The 27,769-nt window shown below is 35.4% G+C and overlaps 1 protein-coding gene across 13 annotated transcripts in view; it reads right to left on the minus strand.

Moving 5' to 3' along the window:
* The window catches only part of SLIT2 (slit guidance ligand 2), a 266,328-nt gene that overhangs the window by 45,484 nt on the left and 193,075 nt on the right, over positions 1-27,769 (minus strand). For 4 of the 13 annotated variants that reach the window (XM_080371335.1, XM_080371343.1, XM_080371342.1 and 1 more), the window contains exons 13-25: positions 26,121-26,264; positions 25,829-25,992; positions 25,058-25,081; positions 22,666-22,683; positions 21,427-21,577; positions 15,064-15,138; positions 10,718-10,861; positions 9,132-9,275; positions 7,700-7,866; positions 6,726-6,858; positions 3,660-3,728; positions 1,176-1,247; positions 880-951 (exon numbers count right to left, since the gene is read on the minus strand). In XM_080371335.1, the coding sequence (XP_080227461.1) occupies positions 880-951; positions 1,176-1,247; positions 3,660-3,728; positions 6,726-6,858; positions 7,700-7,866; positions 9,132-9,275; positions 10,718-10,861; positions 15,064-15,138; positions 21,427-21,577; positions 22,666-22,683; positions 25,058-25,081; positions 25,829-25,992; positions 26,121-26,264 (1,377 nt within the window). The remainder of the gene's footprint in view (positions 1-879; positions 952-1,175; positions 1,248-3,659; positions 3,729-6,725; positions 6,859-7,699; positions 7,867-9,131; positions 9,276-10,717; positions 10,862-15,063; positions 15,139-21,426; positions 21,578-22,665; positions 22,684-25,057; positions 25,082-25,828; positions 25,993-26,120; positions 26,265-27,769) is intronic. The other 9 variants (XM_080371344.1, XM_080371336.1, XM_080371338.1 and 6 more) reach the window with 4 other exon arrangements.

Raw genomic sequence — 27,769 nt, forward strand, 5'->3', positions numbered from 1 at the left:
TACAGAGAATAGGGTTCTCTCTCCTATAGCAAACCTGCATCTCTCCTTTTCTATAAATTCATTCAGTTACATGTATATCTAACACATATAGAATTACAGTTCTTGAAACTATCCATAGTTATTTAAAATAACTGAAGTTATATGAGCACACTTAAATAATGCCATACGTGAGACATTTAATCCAACTAAGCTATTAAATCGTTATAAACTACCCAAATGGAGGCAAAAATTACATGTTCTGTTGTGGACTTCTGAGAAAGAATTTTTGCAGGTTTTTTTCTTAATGACAAACTGAAGCTGTAAACTAGATTGACTGTTCTTTATTTTCCTTCGGCCCTTTTTGTGCCCATTCAACCATGTTTTTCCTAGTGGTAAAATGGAAAGGTTTCTTGGAACAAAGAAGTAGTTTTATTGATTTTTCAATAGTTAGCCATGATGTAATGTTTTTGGAATTACTCCCATATAAATGAAACAAGAAAGAAATAAATTTATTATTGGAATTAAAATATTCAAAATTCAACTGCAAAACCCCCTCATATATACTGAAGAATTCATGCATATGGCATTTTTGTTAGACTTTAATGCTTATAACAAGGAAGAACATAATACAAAAATGAAATACAGCTAAGATTAAAAAGCAGAAAAGTAAAAAGTGTATGTCTGCATATACGATGTTGTCCAGGGTCACATAACCTCTTGTGCAGCATTGTGAGGGTATACTTCCCCAGAATGAAGCCACTTAAATTTTTAAGGCTATGTAATTATCACTTCTTAAATACCTGATAAGGTTTACAATCAAGTAACTTCCTACAAATTTGTTATCTGCTGTACAAAAATAAAAATTCTTGAAAATAGCAATAGTTAAAAAATAATACTTACAACAACCTAAGTGATTTCAACCCATCAAAAGTCCTTGCAGGAATACACCTCAGGCGGTTATAACTAAGGATTCTGAAAATATATAAAATATTGTCAGCAAGTGTATCAGCCATTCAGTAAACAATGCAGAGCATGACTAAAACCAGCTTTTGCACACATAGTAGTTAGGAAACAAGTTATTTTACAGCGTCCACAACAAGCAAGCTTTAATATCAACTAAATGCCCTTTCCTTCCAAGACAAAAAACCCCACACTGTAATGCTTCCAAACAGTTACTGTTACATGTTTAAACTTACAAGGTGAGCAGCTGAGTCATGTTGCTGAAGCTCTGATTAGAAAGAGTGCTGATTCTGTTGTTACTTAAATCTCTATAAAAAATAAATTCAGAAATTCAGACCTTAAAATGACTGCCCCATTCCTGAAACAATGTAAGTCAAACTGACAGACACATTATTTTTATTAGTAGGAGTAGTATCATCATTGGTATCAAAATTTAAAGCAGCACATATTTTTATTTCCACATGCCATATAGAAGCACAGCAAGTGTTTAGCTTGATCAATGAAAAGCATTTTCATTTCAACACAGATGAAGAAGCAGCACGATGCAGTCTTATACAACAGCAATGCCCATCATGCTACTGAGTTAATAATGCCATCCTACATGAACCCAAGTATAGAAATGAAAGTGATGTTTTAAAGTGGAAATCATTCTAGTGATTTCTCTAATAACACCTAAATAAATATCTAATACACTACTTAACACTCATGCTGAAAACATCAAAGCCCAGAGCTATTATTATAAAGAATATTATCTAAGATTTACAGAGAAAGCCTTAACATCTTTCTTGGTGTTCAATATTCTAATGAATAAAATCTTAAATGCAAGTATGATGGAAGCTGGAGCGGTATGCTGGTAGCTTCAAAGAAGCTTTGAAGAAGCTATATTAAATGTGAACAGTGCTTGCTCTTTAGTCTCACATTTTGCTGTAGTTTTCATTTTATGTTGACTGTTTCACTATTTCTTACCATATTTTATGGTGAAATAGAGTATTTCTGAGGGGACCTTGATATTTTAACTAAAAGTACTGTTGAACAGCTGTACAATATACATATTTCTCCACTTGAAATTTCATGAAAGCATGTAAGAAAACTAACTCATAATAATAAACATATTAGGCAAGTATAACAGAGCAATCTATTAAAAAAAGAAATAAAAAGTTATAAATAAACATTTTCCCTTGTTAATCTGGAACTTGGGAGACTTGTATGTAATTCCTTGTTTGGCCACAGAAGGACTATGTTTAGTGTTTTGGTTTTCCGAACACATCTGAGGAACATTTTCAATTCATAACAGCAGTATAAGGATACATTCAGAGGAGATTAAAATAATGTGCTCCACAGGTCTGATAAATTGAGACTGTTAAAATTAATCTTATTTGCATTTTATTTGCTATTTATCTATAATTTATTTTATTACATTTGTCTGCTAAATTGTTTGTGTATGTTTTCTGAGTAGGAGGTAAAGTTACACGATTTCTGGCTGTGTTTGTCAAAAATAGACCATGAGTACCTCATCTCTGTGATGGAAGCCTTGTCACTATGCCTCTAATTAACCCCAGCTCTAGACATATATCCAGTGTCCACTGATACTGTTACTGCACACAATGCATTCTATACACTGGCTTCTTGTACTGTCATTCCAAAGTTTAGATGTATACATTTGAGAATATTGCAAGGGTGTTTTCCCTGTTATTTGCAAGATACAAAAACTTCTGGAAACATGCTTTTTCTAAATTTGTGACCATGACCACTTTTGTCTAGCATGAGGTAAATAGAGGAAATCAAGTTCTTGTTTTTGAATGCAAACCGTTTTCAATTTTTGCAGCAAAGCTCTAAACCCAGTCAAAAAGAAATTTAAGGGATTTTGTTACTCCCCTCCAGTTTTTATTCTGATTATAATGAAACCACAAACTGCTTTCAGAATGTTAGGCAGTTCAACTTCAGCTGGTATGAGTTTTTATAGTCCTAACAAAGGCCAAGGAATTACAGCCATTTACATCAACAGTTTTCCTGTTTCTCTCCCTGTACTCTTACAAGGTACAGAAATCTTATTTAAATAATTCATGAAGTAGGAGCAATAAATTTTAGAGCAGCTAGTGATTTGCCTCAAATAACAGAGTGAGTCAGCAACAGAGTTGGGAATAAGGTGTTCTAGACAAGGTCTCTTTTTGAGTCATTAAACCATATATTGTGGGAGAAAGAGAAGGGTGTTCAAGTGTCACAACAGCTGTATGTGCTATTCTTATGTGAGGCACACCATGGAGTGAAGTGTATCACAGAATGTTTCCTTTGTCAGTGAAATAATTCTTTTTGGCATAAAAGCCTTTATGGAACTGCATAACAAAATGCTGTATTACTCTTAATACCTTACCCCAATTTCTCTAACTTTGTAAGATCTTACAGATTTCTTCAAGTTAACTGTATTTTCTGCATATTTACTTTGTGAGGTAATCACAGGAATGAAATACCCCTGTTTATAAAACATGACCAAGTATATTATACATAGGATGTGGTAAGTAGAATAAAATATCCGACATTATAAAATGTGGTTGGGTATTATATTTGCTAAAAGATACGATACATTTTATGTTTGGGGTTTTTTTTCTTATAATGAAAACAAGGTATAACAGAGTATTTTTGTTTTTTGGGGTTTTTTATTTATTTATTTAACTATTATTATTATTCATTCCAGTAAAGAATGTTTCTCTAAAACTACTTACATGAGTGTTAAATGCTTGTAGTTGGAAAGCTCTTTAGGAACAAGAGTAAATTGATTTCCATCCAAATAACTAAACCAAAACAAATAAAACATAGAGCATTATTTTTTTCATTAAAATAGTAGCATCTTCATCCACTAATTTTAGAATCCAACAGTAAAGTTAATAACAAATTAATACATACTACTTCCTTTTTATAAGAAATCTTGCTTACAAATCTTGGTTTTTAGAGACACAACCGACAACCTGTACCCTGAAATCCACATGCTATTGTATCCAATATTATGAATATTATAAAGTAACAGTAATAACAACCAACACTTTTTAAAAATAATAAAAAGTACTATATAAGACTCTGCAAAATGAGGTCTCTTTTATCTCCATTTCACACACATCTACAGGTGAAAAGTAAATCTGACTTCTTCACATTAAGCATGGGCTTTGAGCTGTTGTAAATAGAAACAGATCCTGGCATTGCAGAGGCAGCCCTTTACAGTAGAAACAGCAAGGGCTGGTCCCAGCTCTAACAGCAAATTCATTTGTCATGCCTGCAGTTCAGGTCACCTTCCCTAATTTCTCCCTGTATATTTCATGATATATCAGGCATGACATACTGCAAGACTGTTCCTTTGGAGTATGTTAGGGCCTAAAGACAGTAATCAATTACCCTTCGCTAGAAAAGTTACATCATTTTTTTCCTCTTTGTAGGTTTACAGCTCCTGTATTATATTGCTTGCTCTTTTTCCATGCTCATAATTCTCAATAACAGACTTGTTCATCCTTGGAGTTAACAGGTACAGAGCCATCAAACTGTATCAGCACCTGAGTTACGGGCAAAGGAAGGTAACAAGCATTGCCTAAAAAGTTTCCAGTGTGCAGCCAGTCATTACAAAGTGCAAGTGGAGGTGCTCTTCATGTAACCAGGGCAAGTAGTTTAGAGATTATAAAAAGTGCTGAATTTACCCAATTCTCCAAAATGGAGTAGACAGTGGCAGGAAGATTAAAGTTTTTAGTTTCTCAACTGGGGCAAGTGACTCGCTGATGGTAGTATGGTGGTATTGTGTGTCCTGGAACCCAAGTAAAAACTACAGCCTCATTATCCCTATACAAAGATATTTTAGCCATCCACATAGCTGGATGTTAAAAAGTAGACTCTGGCAGACACATTCTCAGACCAGTCTTGAGCTTAATGTCTTTAACTATGCTGCAGCATCTTTGGAAACTTTTGTCTTGGCTAAACAGACGGGATGAAACACAGTTAAACTTAGTGAAATAACTATCTAATGAAAAAGCTTTTTCTTTCTCTCTCTCCCCGGCCCAACCGCACCCCCCTCCCATCCTTAGGGCTGCTTGCCAAATGCAATATATATGTCTCAATAAGTTTCATGCTTACACTATGTTAATGGCATTACATAAATTGTGGTGAATGGAGCATGGGCTCATATGCTTAATTATTAAAAAAAAAAACCAACAACATTTAAACTTTTTGAAGAACTAAGTAACCTTATTCTGAGAAAAATATTTTTTTTGACAGATAAATTAGGATATATTGCTTTAGCTTCATTAGAACTGAAGTACAAGTATCCACTTGGCTGATAAAAATTCCTCCTTGTTCAAATGAAGCAACTATTAAGATATTTTATAAAACACGTGAAGAGTACATCTTGGAAGGCTTATGCATGCTAATGAACAAGAAGAATCAATCAGCATGCAACTGCTAACAGGAACCACCTCTATTATGCTTTTGAAAAATATGCTAAATTGCATGCTAGACACTAATTAAAGCATACAGAATTGTACACAAATGAGTTTCCAGTCACAGTCAGGGTTCCACTTACAATTCCAAAAGTCTCTTTCTTTAGCTGCTTAATTTTACATTGCATTGATGCCCTTACACTGTCAAATTGTATTTATTAGGCCAGACTATATTTAATTAAGTTATCTTTTATTTGAGAAAAAAAACAACACCAAAACCTAATGAAGTAAGTTATAGGTTTATATAGCTGTGTGCTAATTTGAGATCTTAGTAATTTCTCTTCATTAATGACTAAAGCCTTTTGGATGGTACTAAGCACCAAACTAGTGGTGGGCATTTCAGAATCTTCTATATAATACCAAATGTTAAAACAATAAAACTGTTTTAGTGACTTAAGAACACAGTTATGATGTCTTCTGAAAAAGCATTACATTAATCACTCATTATGAGGCATTTTATATATAGTATTAAATATTTGTCATATAGAACAGAAACTCCTTTTCTTGTCAATAATTTCTATTTATTTTGTTCAATCTTGTGACCTATCTGATCAAATATTTAGGTTTATTTTTTCCCCTTCATAATGCACAAAAATTGCCTCATCTAGTCCCGAGTAGTTTATTCAGTTGTTATCTTCAAACAATACGTGAATTAGCAAGCTCTTTTTTATATCAATGTTACTGTCCATCTGCATATTAAAATATATATCTTTTCATAAAATGCAATCTTATAACTTTTTCTCATATAAAAATGTGTCAAGAGATTAATAAACTATTCCACATTGCATAAGACTGTCTATATGAAAAGACTTTCTATTAAAAGCAGTTTTTTTGAAATATCACAAATCCATGTTCACTATGAAAATATGTAAACACATTAATAGATTGTTTTATTTTTGCTTTTTCACGGAACTGAACTTCTTCATTCCTTCCTAAACAGTGATCATAGATTAATCATATTCACCGTTGCCCGTAATTTAACCCATTGTAACATGATATCCACGTTCAGTTATATGACAGTTTAGTGTTGGGGTTATAAATTCTGAGTGTGATTACAGTTTTATATACATCTAGTTTTAAAGCTTTTCAGTAACAGATAGTTCTTAGAGTGTTTTGGGGCTTACAGAGCATTGCTAGCTCAAACTTAACCTCAAATTTATCAAGGTACTGTGCAAGTCTTTATAAAGTAGTATATCAATAAATTTCAACTGATCTACTGAATCCAATTCTTCATTTTCTTCTCCTCTCATTCTTGAACCTGACAATACAAGTCTGACGCTTATTTTCATAGAATGGAAAAAATGTGCCACTTACAGTTCAGTTACATCTTTTGGGATGCCTTTAGGCAAAGCTTTTAGGCCTTTGTTGCTGCAGCGAACTACTGTGTCTAGACAAGTACATTCTGCAGGACAGCGGGACAGTGGAGAGCAGCTATTGTCATCATTTCCTGATTAATAAAAATAAACAGATGTTAAGGTTACTATACAAATGTCACTTCAGTATTTGCAATAATATCTCACCTAGAATTCCTATAAGCACACATGATATTTCTACATTATGATATCTCTAGGTAGGGAAAACATTAAGTCATCTCTGTAAACCATCACTCTTACATCGAACTTACATTTCAAGTTCATTTAATACAATGCTGTTTTACTAGATAAAATTACTATTATACGGGGGGGGGGGGGGGTAGGGGTGGGGGGAGATCATTAAAGAAAGAGCAAAACTTAAAATGAAAGATGAAGCAAAATATATGTGGATTCTCCAAATTAATAAATTATTTTAAAAAAACAGTCTCTTTGTGGAAAAGTTACAGCCTTGAAAATTGACAAACTAATAATGCAATAAATGGAAGCATGTGTAAGAGAGATCCAAGATAGCAGCTTTTTTAAAATATATATCAAGCATCAAATAAGTCACAAACTAAGAAAAACGGCATGTTATTTGCTCAAGTAACCTGAAAGAGTGCTTGATTCAAGCACCAGCATTTGCAAATATTCTCATCTGAATTAGATTTGATCAATTTATTTTATTTATATATTATCTCTAAATTCTGATTTACAGTCCTGAACATAGGCAAGAAAAACTTTTGAAAGCATATATACAATAGTCATGTGCTTGCTGATCACCCAGAAATGGGTGGAAGATTTTTAAAGTGATGGCAAAACTGAGTATGAATCACAGATGAACTTATTTAAGGCATAAAACTTTGGGATCTGTGGGAATCATGCAGCCATACATATAAAAGCTGAAAACGTAAAAAGTTAGAATATTAATTTTCTTACCATCATCACATGTAAAATCCTGAATTGCCACATCCTGGATGGGAATCTCTTTGAGGAAGTAGGGTTTTTGGCAGCGAGGGTTCCCTGTCACAATGCGTTTCTTCCTTAGCCAGTCTCCAAGCCATGCAAGATGGCAGTTGCAGTTGAAGGGATTGGCCAAGAGGTTTCTGAAAAGCACGGGAAAGTTGACTTCGGATGACACCATTTTTTCATCCTATGTATTCAATTTCTATTTTCCAAAGCTAAGCTTAAATACGTTTCTTCAAACAATACTATGTACAAACCATAGGTGAAAGCTATAATTTAAGCTCTATGTGGTGAATCTTGATAAAACTCGTTTAGGAATAATTTAAAACTGTCAAAGACCTAACTTGTTGTCAAGCCACTCTGTACTGATAACACAATAATTTCATATAGAGATGAAGGCAGATTACTTTACATTATTAGCTTTAACCTGACAACAGCTATTCCATTAATTTGTCATCTCAAGATTTCCATCTTTTATTTGCTCCAGAGAATAAGTTTCCTACCTGAAGTGACAGCTAAGTTGATTACATGCCAGTTATAAAAATGAATTTACTTCCAGAAGTCTCAGTACTTTTGGCATCTCCTTACTTCAGCACAAACCTATCGACAATTCCATTATTTATAAACATGTCATCCTTAATATGCACAAATTAGTCACTTGGTGCAAAGTGTCACTTTTGATATAAAAAGTGGATTAAGTACTTTCTTGAATGATGCTACCTACAAAAAGCATTTATTCATTAAACTGAGTGGCAGCTTTGCTCACCGTTTTCCCTTCCCTTAAATTACATATTTAAATATGTAATTCCATCATTTATCAACAGTCCTTAAGGACACGGTTTAGTGGTGGAATTGGCAGTCCTGGGTTAACAGTTGGACTTGATGATATCAAAGGTCTTTTCCAACGTAAATGATTCTATGGTTCTACTGTTCTAAATAAAAAAAAAGGATACTTTTGATAGGAAATGAGACTAAAGCTTCATTATAAAACATGTGTGAATTAAGATCCTAAGTAGGCCGAGGAAATTTAAGATAATAATTGGCCAGCACAGGGCAGAAAGACAGAAAACATGGTGATTCAGCCAGTTGTGATCAGTGGGCTTCTGGGCTGGGGCAGGGCTGGGGGTGACACGGACATGAGCAGGACTTTTTTCCTGCCTTCTCAGGCACTTCTGGAAGGCAGTCCAATGCTGAATCAAAGGGCACCATGAAAACATAGTCTTCATGTGTTCAAGATAGTCCAAAAATAAACTTTCTCAAAAATCTGCCTACAAACTCTTTTTTCCCTTATCTTTACCTCATGTTGTGAAACTATATATTAAACCATCAACAGAAATGTCATCAGGTCTAAATTTGGAGATTAGAGGTTTAAATTTAGTTACGGTAAAACATGAAGGTGACTTACAATGTAGAAAGGGAATGCAGTGTATCGAAGGAGCCAGGTGCCACGGTGGTGATCTGGTTGTCATACAGTGAGAGCAGGCGGACTGAGCTCAGGCCTGTGAAGCTGTCGTTTCCCACACAGCTCACGCGGTTGCTCCTCAGCATCCTGAGAAAGGAAGGATCAGAATTTCTTAGCTTAGCCCAAGCAGGGGTTGGAGCTGAAGTGGCAACCCAAGCAAGGGCCCAGAGGTATGACTCCAAAGGGACTGCATCTGGTGGAGGGACCACGTGCAGTGATCCTGTGCCGCCTGTCCCCTCACCGAGGGGACTGAGCGCGATGTGTGTAGAGGAGACTGGAAAACAGAAGGATGGGTAGGGTAGGGTTCACAGAGGCAAGGGGTGTTTACTTTAAGTATTTGTGCGCTTTTTTTTTTTTTCTTTCAATACTAGAAACAGTGATTATGAGTCTTTTAATTGACAAATAAATTGATTGAAATTCCTCAAATCGGAGACACAGTGCAGCCCCTCCTCATGTTTCCAAGCCTAATAACCTCAGAACTGCTATTTACATGGAGCAGAAGCTTGTACCAGCTGACCTCCTCCTCCTCCTGAGGTCCCTCTGACCTGAATTTTCTTAAGATAAATTCTAGAAACCACTTCTACTACATTCTCAAGCATTTCAGTTAAATGAAATCAGGCTATCCTGACTCCTCATCAGCATGCCTCTTAGGTTTAGTAAAAATTTCAGAATACTAAGCATGAAACACCTATTCTAAAATCTCATATTTCTGTAAAGCTTACAAGCTTTGAAGTTTGCTGTTCTCCTATCTGTCAATCAATAAATTAATATTTTTCCCCTAGCTCTTGTCTAAGAATAGCTGCTTCTAAAAATTTTAGCAGCTTTAAATACAAAGTTAGAAATTATAGGCCTGGTTCATTAAAAATACTTAATATCTATGGACAGCTGAGACCCCAAAGACCATTTAATCTTTGCTGGGCTTTGCTGATCAGAAAGACAGGTTCCCTGAAGAAGGCTAAAAAGCTGCAGGTTGTATAAACATCTTTTTTTGAGTGGAAAGAATTAAATGAGTTCAAGCTATAGTGCTTTTACTCCTCCCTTTACTGTTGAAATAACATTAAAATACTTAGGAGAGAATAATTTCCTACATCTCAATATCCACCAGAATCCCTTTTCCTCTAGCAAAATTCCCAGCAATGGTTGACCTGAACTGAATCAGACTCCATTATGTAAAAAGTGTAATTTCTGTGCACAATTCAGTTACTTTGAAACAGACTATTATTCCCTTTTCTGTTTCTGCACTTGGATGTTTACCTATCCTCAACCGCTTCATCATTTTAGAGGATTCGTAATTTCTGTAGTCAAGTAACCACAACGAAAAAAATTCAGCTACATTATATCCGTAATTAATAATTAATGAATTCAGAAAATGTGTTATCACTTTTTGTAAAATAGGAACAAAACCTAAGATATACTTGAATAATCCATACCTAATCTTCCAAAAAAAATATTTTAGGACAGACACAATGTTACTTAAAAAAATACCTGCCAGAAAGGAAGAATAAAAATACCAAAACAATCATACTTACAGTGTTTTAAGACTCTCTAGTCCTTTGAACATTTTGTGTCGAACACTTTCCAAGCGGTTGCTAGTGAGCAATAGTTCATTCACACCAGAGGCTCCATCAAATGCTCCTTCTTCAATATCTGTAATCTTGTTATTGCTCAGGTTTCTATTACACAGTAACAGAAACAGAGAAAACCATGTTTACATTTTTAAATACCCAAATTATCTGTTAAATGCTGTAGACTGCATAGATTTCAAGATACTGAGTCATTGTGTAAAAGCAACAAGTATGTTATTCAACTTCAAACCAATAAAAGCAAAACTTAATGCCTTGCAAAGAACTAAGGATTTTTAAAGCAATCTTTGGAGATATTTTAAAATAACGGCAATTTCCCAGTCCATGCTGGCTGCCAAAAAAGAACAACTTTTCATAATTTTGAATATTGTCAGTGACTACATTTTTTTTCACGTCTCCAGTCCTTGTAGCATTATTAGATGAATTAATAAAAAATGATACTGTATGAGTACCAGCATAACTAACCACTCCAACGTCTTTATTTCATCTTGGTAGACACAAATATAAGAAAAAAGTATAAACAGCAGCATATGTAAATGAAACGTGTGAATGTAAACAGTACATGAAATGTTAATCATTTATGACACTACTTAAAAAGAAAGGTTTATAAGTAACATCGTGTATTTATCTGCAATTTGCATGCAAAGCAGATCAAAATGTGGGGAAATGACCTAAAATACTGCCAAAATATGTAGTATTTATGGATTTTAGTTGGAACACAGAAATTACATCCCAAATGTGTAGTATCTGTACGATGCATACAAAAGCATACATACACAACACACATTTTCTTAAAGATTTTTCATGGTATTCTTGCCTTGTTTTGTTTGTTTCATAAAAATATATATATTACAGAAATACAAACCTACACACTAACCAATGTAATAATACACTAGTGATTTTTCAAAAGCTCTTAAAAATGCACTGAGACAAAATGAAGTGAAGCTAAAACCATTTTATTTGATGGAATTAATTGTGTTGAGAAGAAAATCAAACATTATTTAATGTAACTTCTAGAAAAGCATTTTAATGGTTCAAATCAAGAAAGATACTCTTTGTTAGAATAAAAATGCATACACTTGCCAGAATGAACAGTTGCCGTTATCTAAGACACAGAAACCAAGGAGTTGTGGCTTAATCTTGAGTGCTGATCACTCATCTCTAGACTAGCTGTAATTTAATGTACACCTCGCCTGTGATGAAGGATACAATCACAGAATCATAGAATCATTTAGGTTGGAAAGGACCTTTAAGATCATCCAGTCCAACCATTAACCTAGTAGTGCCAAGTCCACCACTAAACCATGTCCCTAAGCACCACAACTAGCCATCTTATAAATATCTCCAGCGATGGCGACTTCACTACTTCCCTGGACAGTCTGTTTCAGTGCTTGATAACCCTTCCGGTGAAGAAATTTTTTCTAATATCCAATCTAAACCTCCCCTGGCCGTTTCCTCTTATCCTATTGCTTGTTACTTCAGAGAAGAGATCTACCCCCACCTGCCTGCAACAACTTTCAGGTAGTTGCAGAAAGCAGTAAGATCTCAGGGGAGCCTCCTTTTCTCCAGGCTAACCAACCCCAGTTCCCTCAGCTGCTCCTCATAAGACTTGTGCTTCAGACCCTTCGCCAGCCCCGTTGCCCTTCTCTGCACATGCTCCAGCACCTCTACATCCCTCTTGAAGTGAGGGGCCCGAAACTGAACAAAGTACTCGAGCAGCAGTCTCACCGGTGCCGAGTACAGGGGGACGATCACTTCCCATGTCCTGCTGGCCACACTGTTTTGGATACAAGCCAGGATGCTGTTGGTCTTCTTGGCCACCCGAGCACACTGCTGGCTCACATCCAGCAGCACTCTCAGGTTCTTTCCCACCAGGCAGCTTTCCAGTCACTCTGCCCCCAGTCTGTAGTGCTGCGTGGGGCTGTTGTGACCCAAGTGCAGAACCTGGCACTTCTTGTTGAACCTCATACAATTGGCCTTGGCACATCAATCCACCCTGTCCAGATCCCTCTGCAGAGCCAGCCTACCCTCAAGCAGATCAACACTCTCCCTGTACTTAGTGTCATCTGCAAACTTACTGAGGGTGTACTCAATCCCAGATTGCTGATAAAGATATTAAACAGAACTGGCCCCAGTACTGAGCCCTGGGGAACACCAATTGTGACCGGCCCACCAACTGGTTGTAACTCCATTAACCACCACTCTTTGGGCTTGGCCATCCAGCCAGTTCTTTATCCAGTAAAGCATACACCTATCTAGGCCATGGGTAGCCAGTTTCTGTAGGAAATACCGTGGGAAATGGTGTTAAAGGCTTTACTAAAATCTAGGTAGGCAACATCCACAATCATAACTGTCACTTAGTTTCACAGTGGAGCTGCTCAGTCTGCTGTAAGGTGCTGCAGAAGACTAGAAGCAAGAAACTCATTATCTCTCATCTCAGCTGGCTTATCCATGTGAAGCCCTTAGTTTCCTAAAATCTTATGTGTTCCTGGCGTAACAAGCATACTACTTCACCTGCTTCTCAGGGATATTTTGAAAATTAATGTTGCATAGCTAATCAATGATGTAGTGCATACACATGCTTTATTACTGATGAACCATCAAATCAATTAAATATTTAGGCCCCAATTTTTCAGTGTTGTCTTTGCAGAAAGTCCTTTGCACCTATTTGAACCTCCAGAAAGAAATATGAGCTCCACAGAAATACAGAATTAATTCGCATTGGTTTCTCTGTAACATCACTACCTCACTGCTTTCCAGTCACGCTTAACCAGTCACTGTATTATTCTCTGAACTGAAGAATGTTGTAACAATTGATAACTATATTAGGAAGTTATAGAGCTGTATTATTAAAAGCATTAACTTCTCATTAACATTTTCTCAATTTTGTCCCTCCTCAATTATCCAGATTTCAAAGCTCTTGGGAATTCTAGCAGACAGCTACACTGAGACTGATTAATATACTTCCTTTTCTTTCTTTCATCCTGAACACTCCCTCAACTAAAAAGTGGCAAACTAAACTTAGATGACATAGAAAGTTTATTAAGTTACCTTTATAGCCTGAAAATATATAATTACTGACATTATATTCCCTTTTACCCATTTTTCCCTAAATATGAAGAGCTGCTGTATGTGTGTGCACACGTGTAAGCATGGAACATCAGGTATGCTATTTATTTCAGAGGTGCTCTGTAGCTGTAAAACGTGCTAATCTGAGATACTTGAGGAATGCAGAAAACTGGGTATCTACCATAGAGCAGCACAGCACTGCTGTGCCAGACACTTCTACATTCTTTCATTAAGTATCTCAGCCCAATCTGAAGTGTCAAGGTGTAGTCAAGTGGATAGGTCAAAAGCAGTTAATTTTTGGTGTTTTTTTGTGTGTTATGTTTTGTTTTTTTAAAAAAATCTTTATCTATTAACTAAAAAAAAAAATAATGGCAATAACAATTTAAGTAATTGTGATCTTGACAGCTGCCATTAAAGATCCAGATAAGGCTAACAACAGTTTAAGTAATACTAATACTCCCCTTGAGATTTTGGTCACTAGTAACATAGACTGATATTTTACAAATGATACTAACTTGGTGACTACAAAGCAGTGTGTCATTTTCACTAATCTTACCTAGTTTTACTTGTATTTTTCTTCACTTACTATTTATGTTTGGATGTATCCTGAAAAGACTGAGTCACTAAGTCTAAATGATCTACCCTTAAAAATGCCTTTTATATAGGCAAAAGAAAAGCTTTTCACAGATTTATTTTTAGTAACAACTGCAACTGGTAAGAATTATAAACTCCTGTTAGAACACGAACGGTGAACATGGACTTACATGGATGAGCTATCAAACCATTTTTTTCTCAGTCATTTAATCTTGGTATTTCCCTCATCTAATGACAATTTAATGAAGCACAGAATCAAAGCCTGTGCTGAAAAAGGTAAAATTGCTTCGTTAGGGAGTAGTACAGGAAGTTAAAAAAGATTACTGGAACCTTTTTTTGAGCAGCTTACACTGTGAGCTCCCTGCTGTGGCTGAATAACAGGCCAGCTGGCTGGACACTGCAGTGAAGGTGCCTGAGCTATAATACCATGAGAAGTTGTTGCTGACATGCCTAGTCCCACAGAGAAGAGCTGCCAACTCTGACCTACCTCAGTGATTAATTTAAACCCATTCTTGATTTTCATTAGAATATACTGAATCTTTTATAGGTAAGAACTAAAAAAGGTGGAGAAACACAGCAAGGACCTAACACGCTATCTGAATAGACAAGGTCACGGAAGTTGCACTTACATTTTACGCAGCTGAGGAAGTTTCTTAAAGATTCCAGTAGCTTCCAGGACTGAAAATTCATTGTTATTTAATCGCCTACAAGAAATGACATCAATTTCAGAAAACCATACTCAGGCACTGGTACAGAATGTTGCACACTAGGTGAACTTTTCACACTGATTTAACTGAATTGCTGGTGCTTAACTGGTAATTGAAGAACAATTCCACATATACTGACATTTCTAATTCTGATAATATCTGGGAGTGAACATTCTCATTAGTTAAACTTAGGCATACATAGAACATACAAAATCAAAACCAGATCAAAAAATATCATCTAACTCAAGTTGCAGAGGAATATAAGAAGATGTTTTTAATTTTTCTTTTAAGGGAAGAAAACCAAAAATGTAACTAAAGAAGGATTCCATGGCAACTTATAAATAAAAATCTTTAAGTAGTATGTATAAACCACTGAAGATTAGTTCACTGTTCTTTAAAGGATATCAGGTGGGGTCTGCCAGACATCTGGAGATGCTCACAGAACACTATTTACAGGAATGAAATAATTACTTTATGCTCAATGCTTCTTTTTAATAGAGACTAAAAAACACTGCATAGGTCTTCCCAAGAATTTAAAAACACTTCTCTGATCATAGTTTATCTTCAGACCACAACAACACAAATATATTAGGTAAGGAAGCATTAAATGCTGATTTTTAACACTACAAGAAGATATACAATAAGCAACAAATACTAGCTGGATAGTGATCTTTCCTGCCCAGGTATCAAGGCTGTTACAGGACAGTATATCTCTAGCAACTGCTAGGTTAGGGGACCATCTGTATTTCAAAAAATGTCTGCACTGACCCAGTATTCCCTATTTCCTTTCTTGAAAAGAAAACATAAATTACAATTCTTAGATTCTTTGTATGTTTTTATGGAGTCATCTTACTAGGGAAGGGAGTCTGTCCTGCTTTTATTTAGAGATTTTCAATAGGAAGGAAAAGAGATGACTGACAAGATCACTGTGAAATGAAATTCACCGTAATTCTAACTCAGAATGCTTTTCAGAATTGCCTTATTGCAAGACAAGTTTAAAAAAAAAACCTAGAAAAGAAAGCTTCTTATTTCTGCATGGTAGCCAGAAGGGAAATTAAGGTTGTAAATTTGAAGGTATGGCTGTATGATAGATTCAGCACAGAACCAAACTAAGAGAAAAGAGGAGGATTTTTTTGGATTTACAAGGAACATTTGTATATCACACTGAAATAAAAGCAACATGAATTTCAAAAGATGTTACTACTTTTGAAAAACAGCTCAATGACTTAGTATGATTTTTAGCGGGACCATATAAAATTAATTTTTGCACAGTGTCAATTAACAAAGTTACTTTTAATTGCAAACAGCCTTTTTTCCCTGTCCATCAACAACAGAAGCACCAAGTGTTCTATAAATGCTGACATTTTGAAATACTTTTCAAGTGCTATATCATCTAGTAGAATGACTTGTTTATGAAAACATTTATTGATTCCAATAATACTTCCTTGCTGTGCTTTACTGCAAACATTTCTAACCCCATAGAAAAAGGCAAACAATTTGATCCTTTCCTCTTTGCCAGAACCTTGTACATATTAAAAATAATTTACTTTGTCTCTCTCTCAAGTTTGTCACACAAATGCATTCAATCTTTTCAGTTTTTCCTTTGAATCTTCTTTTCTAGATGATTCTTTTGTTTCTTAATTTTTTTCAAGTGATCTGTATCCATCTTGAAAAGTAAAGTCCTTGACACAGTATTCCAGCTGATATTTTACTAGTTACATACAGTAAAACAGTTATTTCATATAGCTTATATACTACACTCCTGTACATACAGCCTAGAGCTAACTTTGTAGCAGTGCCCACTGGAACTCCTACATATTTAAAATGTATGATAACACCACTGTAGCCTTTTATCTTGAACTACTTGCTGGTTATTCCTCAATTTTGTATTTCTGATGCTTATTAGTCCTACCTAATGTCATATGTAGCATATGAATATTTATTTTATTTAAAATAGTCCTAGTCTACTATTAATATTACAGAACAATTGTAAGAATTTTCCATGTGTTTCCATTTTCAATGTTTGAGAAGTTTCTCCATACTTCTTTCTGATGGAAAAGAAGCATGGGTTAATCACTGTACTGTATTTTGTTAGAACTGTAGCACCAATCACATCTTCTATCTAATTTTGTGTATATGGTGGTATCACAAATCATGCATCATCATAAGGGCACATCCACAAATAAAGGGACATCAAGAGTTACAAATTATGGGTTTGTGGTCAGAGGAATGACCACATGGATCACATGGCATTTCTATGGCTGGAGATTGCTGGCTTTAGACCTAGAATTGTTAATTGTGCAAGAAGTTTTCATTCTATTACCATAAGTAAGTGATGCCACACACAATGGAATCAAAATTATTACAGATGACTGGAAAATTTACAGATGTGGTGGCATCTTCCTTCTGGATCTTAACAATAATGTTTTTTTAGCCCAGTGCTTTTTACTGATAAAGACAATAATGATAGTTATTAACGGTCAATCACTAGATCAATCTCTCACTACAACTACCTGGAAGCAGGCTGCAGGCAGGTGGTGGTCAGTCTCTTCTCCCAGATAACAAGTGACAGAACAAGAAAGAGCCTCAAGCTACACCAGGGGAGGTTTAGACTCGATATCAGGAAGGGTGGTGGTCAAGCATTCAACCGGCTGCCCAGGGAGGTGGAGGAATCACCTTCCCTGGAGATGTTTAAAGAATGTGTAGATGTGGTGCTTAGGGACATGGTTTTGTCATGGACTTGGCAGCCCTGGGTTAATGGTTGGACTGGATGACCTCAAAGGTCTTTTCCAACCTAAATGATGATTCTACGATTAAAAATACTTGTGCCTGGTTTATTCAAAGAAAAGTACTGAAATCATAGAATCATAAAATGTCATTCCTAAAACAAAAAGATAAGGCAACATTATATGTTGATGTGTAAATATTGCTTCTGTTTTATTTGATGATTTTTCATGCTTTATTAACACAATGGGTAAGATATTTGCATGTTTTGGTACAATAGCTGAATGCTCCTGGAAGGCTACGTACTGCAGTGATATTCATGCTTTTGAAAACTATCTTGTTAGGATCTGGTATTATAACAGCTATTGTGTAATCATTACAAAACCTGAACATATAAGACTGAAATTGGTTTTATTTAGCGTTCTTCCTGGACACTCTGGCTTAAGTGATTTATCAAATAGTTCCTGATTTTTCCTATATATTAGAATGCTGCCCAAAAAATATTTTATTTCTGGGGTGCATCTACAGGGTCATACTTTATCTCAAGTACTTCAGTGGCAAATTAGGACTTTCACTGGTTTTCTGGAAGACTGTAAGCAAGTGACAAAACAAAAACAGAACAGCACTTGGCTTATTTATAAATTTGTTCACCTTTTACAATTAAGTGTCTATCTCTAATTGTATTATTATTATTTTCAGGTTTTTTTAAAAAAAACAAAACCACTCTGAAGAATTTTTTCTAATGTGATATTGCTGTTGCAATCTACACAATCAATAACCTTTTTCCTCACTTTTGATCATTTCCAAGCTGTGTCTCAGCTCCAAACACCACCCTGCAGAAAATAATCTAGCCTTCCTCATCACTGCAATAGAAGCATCAATGTAATTTGATGCTAACAAGTACCTTTATCTGAAACGTGGTGGGTAAAAGAAAAAGGCTAACTAGCTGCTCTCGGATATGCCAGTAAATGTTGTGAACTGGAAATCACAAGAGTGGCACTAGAGCTAGACTGGGAAGCCCCAAGAGGAGTAACAAAGGCAGTGCATCAAGGACCAGGAATAACAGGAGGAAACAAGAGAAGGGGCTGTAACTTTTGCGTCAGTGAGGCAAATACCAGAAAAAGTGTATTTAGCTAGAGCAATTGGATTTTTAGAGAAAGTAAAAAAAAAAAAAAAAAAAGTAGAAGTAATTCCTCTATCCCCTTTAGAATACTTGCAAGGCTATTCCATTTTTTTATTACATCCAAAGACTTGAAGAACAATCTGTACAGCTCATCAAGAAGGTTGAATAGTGACTTTGTCACAGTTTAAGACCATCTTACTTGGACAAATGCTGGACAGAAAAGGACTCTAACAGCAAAATTATAAAAGAAGCAATGATAGAAACCAAAGAGGCAGATTCCATCTGAAAGTAAAAAATCCCATTGTACAAGATTTTAACAGAAGTGAAGAGAGATGATTAACTTTTGTAACACTTTCAGGGAAATGGTGGAATTTTAATCCACTGATATGTGCAAGGAAGACTGGATGTTTTCTGAAAGAAGCACTGTAACCAAACACAAATCACGTAGTCAAACACAATTTTTTTGTTGATCCAATTAGGATACACAACAGATGAGACTTTGTCACAGCACTCTCCAAACTAACTGGCTGCAACAAGGTCTTGTACCATCACATACCAACATACTCTTCATGCCAGTCCCTCTGCTCCTTCTCCTTGTCTCTCCTCATACAGAGCATGCTCTCCCTCTTTTCTTTCTGCTTCTTCCTCCTCTCTCTTCCTCGGCTGCTCCCTCTTCATTGGCTCTCAACCACTTCACAGAACCAGCCACAGCTGCACCTTATCTACATCGGCCAACCCACCACCCCTAAGACAGCCCACAGTTGTATATTATCAATGCTAATTAAACCAGCTTCATGCCTCTACAAGACTTAATGATTTAGTTTCTTCTGAATTTAATATGTATGAATCATAATTATAGAAAGAAAACATTTGATAGTTTAACTTCCACATGTAAATAAATGAATATGAAACCGAACAATTAAAATACTAAATTAAGATTATTACTTCTTCAGAGCAGAGAGAATTAAACATGAATCCTGCTAAAAATCAAAACAATTCATGCTCATCACTTCAACAACTCCATTTCTCACCTCTTGGTTCAGTTACTATGATTCTTACAACCATTACTTTATGATCTCTTCCTCCACTTTAACCTGTTACCAATTCCATCAGTTTTTATTCTTCAAGTAATTTTACCTCAAAATATAGCATAACAAAAAATTTATTTCTCCACTGAAATCTCTCTTTTTACCCAAGACTGTGTATCAATTTTTACTTCTCTGACACTACTTTATGAACAGTAAATCAACAACATGAGGATGGCCAAAAGCTGAGCTTAGCTTTTGCCACATATGCCACTTTTTCAACTGAATTTGCCATCATTCTTGGCACAACTAGAATTACCACTTGTAATTAGAACTTCACTAAGATCAACTCCTTCTCTCAGCTCATAAACAGGCAAAAATCTACATCTCTATTTACACAATGTTTCAGTTTCAAATCCCTATTCCTGTCCAGCTATTTGAAATCCTTAACCATGGTCTCATTATTTCATACCTTCACTGCTGTACTGTGGCTTTGATGCAGACTGACTGTCTTTTAAGAGATGTGCCATACTGTTGCTCATCTCACCCCTGTGGGTCACAACTTGATTACAGTACACCTGTCTCCACACCTCTGTCTCTGCTTTACTACATAAAATCAAAGTCACTCTCTTTTGACCCACAACATTCTGCCTTGTTCTTTAAAATGAATCTCCTAGGAAAAACAGCTATTTCCTCCTGCTTTTGCTCTGCCAGTGGTGGCCACTTTCATCTGCCTTTCTGCTGATCCTTCAAGCATCTCTGCATTCCCTTTCATACTATGCTTTGCACATGGGAAAATCTTGTAAAGCTGTCTTAATTTTATCTTTCAATCCCTCCTTGAAGACCACGTCAGTTGTAATGCCTACAAATCATTCCCTTATGGCACTTATTAAGCAAGTAATAACCTGTGACTTCTCTGCTCATCTCTGTTCATTACATTATTATCTCATCTTCTTAACTCAGCTCTGTCTTCTTTGTCTGCTTTATCTTCCTTTGGTCTCCTCCCTGACACACATAATGTGTGTTTTGCATAAGAAGAATCAGCTCTGTTTCATTAAACACCTAGATAGCACTTTTTAAGACAGACCTCTGGCTACTGGATGTCCTATTTGCTCTTATAGTTAAAAAACAAAATAAACCCCATTACTTTTCAAAAAAATCCAAGTGGACAGCTCAAACTGGAGAACTAGAAACATAGAATTGTTACCTTATTTACTTAACCTACGTTTTTAACGTTACATGGTACTGAAGTAACGCATAAATGATTTTTATTAATATCCTGTCCTTTGAAGTGCACCACGGAGGTTACATTTAATTTTTGTTGTTCAAAAAAGTAAAGTTGTGATTTTATATTTGAAAATTTTAGTTAGTTTTTCCATAAGCAAATAATGCTTTATTATCAGTTCAACTTACAACTCTGCTGTGTACTGGGGGATGTGATCAGGAATTTTGTTGAGTTTCTGATTGGAGCAGTCCACTGTGGTCCCTTCACAGCGACATTTCTCAGGGCAAGCCAAATCTGCAAAGCAGTCTCCACTTAATTTGGATCTGTAATCTTCAGTGCCTGTGGAAGAGCCAAGTCAAAATACAGATACTGAGTCAATAAAGTATAAGATTTGATTCTTGTGAGAAGGTTGAAAAGATGTCTGCAATGCAGATAACGGGTGGGCAACTTGGGAAATGTATGATAAATTTTGTGATACTGAACAGACACAAGGGCTTCAAGAGAGGGTTAAATATAGGGGCTTAAGATATGCTGGAAAAAGAAACTGTGACCAACTTCACATAACAGGATAACATTAACTTGAGCTTTTCACAGCTGTACTTTCTGCTGAATATGTTGTCAGCCAATCTAGTCTTGTTTACAGCTAATCACACAAATGCCACCGATTCTTTTAGAATTTGTTTTCTTTCTCTGTATCAAGAATAAATAGATCCTGAATGCCACCTTTTCTCTTTCTCTTGTTACAAATTTGTGTTGTTGACTGGACTTCATTAACCTCTGTGATTTTTATTTTTTTTTATAGTCCTGATACTCCACATCATCTCAAACACATAAGATTGAAAGCCCTGTTTTCAGCTTTAATTTAAAAAATGTGTGATCCTGACTTAAGCCTCAGCAGCTTGCCATGCTGTAGAAAGCTGCGTGACGTTCCATGGTGCTTGACAGAACCATGTTTTACTCATACCTCACAACCACATGGTTAGATCAAGCACAACAGAAAATCTCGCTACATTACCAAAACTGCATCCATTAGGCCAAGGATAAGAGCAAGGGAAAAGAGGAAGGAGTAGGTATAAGTTACAGAAGCATTTGAAATTTAATACTTGCTTACATGGCATGGCATTCTTATTACTGAATGTCCAGTGCCACAGTAACAGTATTACTGTCACAGATTAAATAAGTATAAAAAAGATGAACCACATTGAAAGTTTCCTCCACCATTTCCCAGAGTCAGTCAAAGAAAACATCCTAAACATATCAGGAGAAAACATCCAGTAAGGAACTGAGGGTGGGTGATAAAAAAACAAAGAAGCTGAAAGGACCTGTGGGTTCTTCTTGGACAAAGGTGAAAAGACTGAGACTAGCAGAAGGTGCATCAGGGCTGGGAGGTACATTGTGATTTAGCTCAGACACTGAACTTTACTTACAGCCAAAATGGTGAACTCCTGCAAAAGTAAAGATAGCCAAGAAGGAAAGAAAGACAGAGTAATCCCAATTAAGACAAAAAAAGAACTAAGCTCTCATTTTCTCTACTTAACTTTAGTTTGATTAGATGTTGTTAAAGGTGTACCATCTTCAGCAGAGAGAAAGAATATATCATTTTAAGTGGCATTAAAAAATGAAGAAAAGACTGGGGTTAATTACAGATTTTGTATAGGATGATAATGCCTCCCATGCATTATTCTTGTGATTTGAATGTATTCTTTAAAAGCTACTCCCTTGAACATATATACATGCTATGCCACTTAAAACCTTAATAAACCAAAGCAGCACAGGAGAAGCAGATTCCTCAAGGGAGGTGAAAAAAGCCCCAACAGTCATCACATATTATGTTATCTAGTGTTTGTAAATGTCTAAGTAACACATATGATATAACTACATGGGCTATTTCTGTGAGCTAGCAGACAAAAGATGTTTTTCCAAATTATTGATTTAATATAATGAAATTCTGAAACTTCCTGGTGTCTGCAGAGCAAGATCTCCCAATGACATATTTAAAATAAATATTAAAAAAATTTACGTTTTTAAAGAAAAGCTACCATTTTTACAGTATTTACTGAAGCATAAAGAAGTGTCTTTAGCACCTTAAAATACCCAATAAGTGAGGCTACAAATACATTTGTTTTCCTGCTGTGTCCAGAATAAATCACTGCTGGCAGTGTAAAGTAAACAACTAAAATATTCAGGGCCAAGTTCTTCAACAACTAAAATAATTTTATGCAGCATCTCCCTGACAACCTGATAGGAAGAGAAAGCACAGAAGCTGTATTTCAAGAAGCAAGTCTGTAGCACTGTTTGATTTAATTTTTTAATACTCTAATTTAATTATTTTTTTTCCTCCCCACCCCCCCCACCCCCCCACCCCCAGGAACAGCATTTTTCAAAGGGTACGTAAACAAACCTAAACTGCATGTGTGGCCGTATTATAAACAGGCTGTGAAGACATTTGCTGGCAAGGAAACACTTCTAACTCAGAGACAAAAGTTGTGCTGGCAAGGTTGAGTAGAAGTCACTCTGTGGCAGGAATACAGCTGTTCTACTCATTAAGGAATTGTGTAGTACTACAGGTTTGAGAAATTGAATCCCCCTCTGTTTTATGCCACTTAAAAACACATTTTTGCGGCTGCCAACGCTGACAAGTTGCTGCCTTATTTTGAATTTCATTTTGTCTTTTCTTCATATTCAAACTAACATATACTAATAAGTATAAGGGCATCAAGAACTTCACGTGATGGCTGCAAATTTAAGTGATACATCACACAGCATTAGTAGAAGGACTGTTAAACATACCAGCTTAAAAGACAAAGATTAAGATCACTGCAGAATGACAATATACCTGTAGTACTTGAAAGAACAAGTGCACTGGTGTCATAATCAATTATTGTAGATATTTTTCAGATATTAAAGTATGGTAGAAAACCCTACTTGCAAATCACACACTGTAATTCATCAACAGATTAATTATTCCCCTGTTTATTTTGCCAATCAATAATTCATAATCTGTTATGAACATAATGGAAGTGCATTTTTTCTTTTCATGATTATTAAGAAATCAGTGCACACACCTGACAAGCAAGGTAAAATAAATAAAGAAACATATTTCAAAGAGCTAGGGCCAACATCAGTAAATCTTTTTGAAAATATTATAGACTTAATACAGCTTAAAGCAGTGTGTAAATTGCTGTTTGAATCCAACTCTAAAGTTGTATTTTCTTTAATGGAAAGCATTTCTGATTCATTGTATGCGTGTGAGCACAGAATGCCTTTAATGAAGAATATCAGCTTTCTTTTCCAAGCATTCCACTGTGATTTCGTAAACACAAGGAGGGTGAGCAAGCAGTAACTGCAGCCAGTGTAGAGCAAGAAAACAAGGCAAGAAAACATTCATTTGTAAAATGTTTATTTTTTTAAAGTTGTACTAGCTCTTTGATGGTAGTATGGTTTCCTGTGTTTAAAAGCAGCTCAGGAGCTACATTTTAAAAACAGTAGCAGCAGAAAGGCAAGGTACAAGGTAAGTAAAGGTGTCAATTGAAATACGAACTAGCAGGTGCAACCTTCTAAATAATTTAAGTAAAGATAAAATTTTGGTAGATTGTGTTGAAATTTGTGAGACAAAAAAAAGTAAATGGAGCTGCATGCTAAGCTCTTATATTCAGAAAAAAACTACTAGTAATCTACAAAGGAAAACTATGTCTTGCTACAGGTATTGACTAATGTTAAAACACATGCATCAGTTTCCTAAAAGGTATAACTTTGCTTTTTTGGGGAAAGGGAGAGAGTATCTGCAGTTAGTCAATCTTACTGCAGAGCCAAACCTACCTGGAATGAAATACTGTTCTTTAGCTAAATAAAGAGAAAAAAATAGAAGATGCACCTGAATGTCAGCAAGCAAAGAATGAGTTTTATTAGATTAAGTATGGACTACAGTTAACTACAGATAATTAAGTGAAAAAGTGTGTATTCACAATGAGAGCTGATAAACAACAAAGTGTGAATAGTCATAAATGTATCTGGAACACGGATAACAAACAGTTCTCATTTGGCATTTGCACTTGAGACTGAATAAATTGTAGAATGTAAAATGCACCTGGAACAGCTGGATACCATATGACAAAAGTTAGGATTTAGAAAAATGTAAGAAGGAAATGGATTAAGATTAGAAAAAGAAAAAGTAAATTTCAGTATGAGGTAAGCTCCCTGTATAAAATGAATATGTCATGTTTCCATATTTAGCTAGAAATTTGCAGATCTTTTACATACTCCAGAGCCTTGTGGAAATTTTACAAAATTATTTATGTTGGTGATACTTATAGTGAATAACTTTAGCATTTTATTCTGAAGTATTATATATTGCATTTCTTTTGTTAGATTTTATTCTACTCAGAAATAGTGCCAAATGTGTTAACTATAGTAATGCTCTGTAATCCATTAGCCCATGACCTCCATGATTTCCCCCCCTTCAGTCAAAGAACTAAAAAAGATTCTGCAATGTTTAATAATTCCGTAGAAAGCCAGGTGCCTTCATTAGAACTTCTATAACTACTAGTTTTGCCAATAAAAGAAAAATAGCAGCCAAATTAAGAAAATTACCTGAGCAGCGGAATTTCTTGCTTTTGATCTGGCCGATCCTTTTGTTTGCCAGACGGCGGGGGCTGGTGCAACGGGCACCACTGGTCTCAATGGGGTTTGTATGAAGATAATCCGCCAGCCACTTCAGATGGCAGTCACAGATAAATGGGTTCTGAGCCAAATGTCTTTCATAAAGAAAAAAATAATAATTTCACACATTATTTCCCTTTGGTCTCAGCAGTTCCTGTTATTTTTAGTACATTGCAGAATATGAAGTCATACTGAAGACAACCATAAACAAGAGCATACATACAAGGTCTGAATTGCACGCAGGGGTGAGAAGGTGCCTTTTGCAATGGTCTGAAGCTTGTTGTCATACAAAGAAAGAAGATTCAAGTTATGCAGATCTTGAAAAGCATCAACTCGCAGGCAGTTGATCTTGTTGGCATTCAATAATCTGTTTAGTGGAAGACAATTACAAAATTGAAAAAATTCTCCTAGTGTCCCTGCAGCTTCAGCATTTTTCACAGATAACTCTCTGTGTGCATTTGTAACCAGAACTAGAGATGTAGTAACAAATATTAATTGACAGTGACATTACACATTTCAGTGAAATATCTTATTTAGGTGATCTGAAATTATTCCTAAATATTTGCACCTTGGAGTTTATTTATGTGGGTTTATTCAGCTAAAATCACATTTCTTGTATGCGCTGGTAGAACGTGTGTGTGTGTGGTATTTGCCTGTGCAAAGAAACAAGCTTAAAAAATCAAGTATCTTCAAGGAAAACTAGTTCTTTGCCAAATAAATAAACAAACAAAAAGGGAACTGAACACTGTGTTCATTAGCTGGAAGAGATGTGCAGTGGCACTTTTAATTATATGTTACTAATCAGCATGCTGCCGCATTAACAGAGTTGTAGTAAAAACTGGTGGCATGGAATATATCCAAATTTGTCTTGGATCTTTTTTGGTCTCCATCTTCAAAGGGAACCTTTTCTTCCCTGTACCTCCCAGACTTTTACAGTTAAAACAAACAAGCCAATCTAAACCAATTGCTTCATGCTTTTCAAGAGAAAAAAAATAAAAATAAAAATGTCATTCAACTAGATACATTTTTATAATAAAATGTGTTTTTTTTCCATTTCCAGCCAGAAATGGAATGGAATGGTGGATTTGAAAACCAGTGTTCTGATAAAAAGTTTCACTATGCAAGTAGAAATTTACTTAGACTGAAATGTATTGGCTATGCAAAGTATATCAAACTATGGACTTTTTAAAATACAGAATAAACAGAAGTTCAGAAATTTCTCTTTTTTTTTTTTACTGAAAATCTGAAATATGTTTTTATAATTAAAATCTCTTTAAAGGAAAACAGGAATGCATACCTCCCACTACTATATTAGTTACTAAAATCAAAATGTAAACCTCTAGGTGGTGCTAGAACTTACATTTTCTTTGTATTTACTTACTGTTTTGCCACCTTCGTTGAATTAATAAGAGATTTTGCCAATCACTGCACTGTGAAATCTGGACATTAAATACTTCTAATAAGTGGGAAGAAGTTTTAAATTCTTTCAGAAAAAGTTTTAAATCAACAAGTCAGTTATTGCGGGACAATTTCTTCCAAAAACATCACTGTTGCTTTATGGCCTATTTCACAAATTTCTTTTCACAGTACAAGTGCACAGCCTTTTCTGCTAAATATCAACAATATTTGATAAACATATTACCATGAAATCCTTCTTTATACCCAGTATTAAATCTAAATATAAATGTTTTATAAGATAACATATGGAAATTTCCAAAGTGTTAAATGAAATAGCAGCTGGAGTTCACAGAGTCAAAGAATTGTACAGTCAGAAATTGTATGTCAGAAAATATTAAAAGTCATCCATGAAACTATACTGCAACTTTGTTCTTCCATGGGTACAACTAGAAAGAGAATTACATAGTATTTCTA

Source organism: Falco punctatus, assembly GCF_963210335.1.
Source record: "Falco punctatus genome assembly, chromosome: 1".
Classification (NCBI taxonomy): Eukaryota; Metazoa; Chordata; class Aves; order Falconiformes; family Falconidae; genus Falco; species Falco punctatus.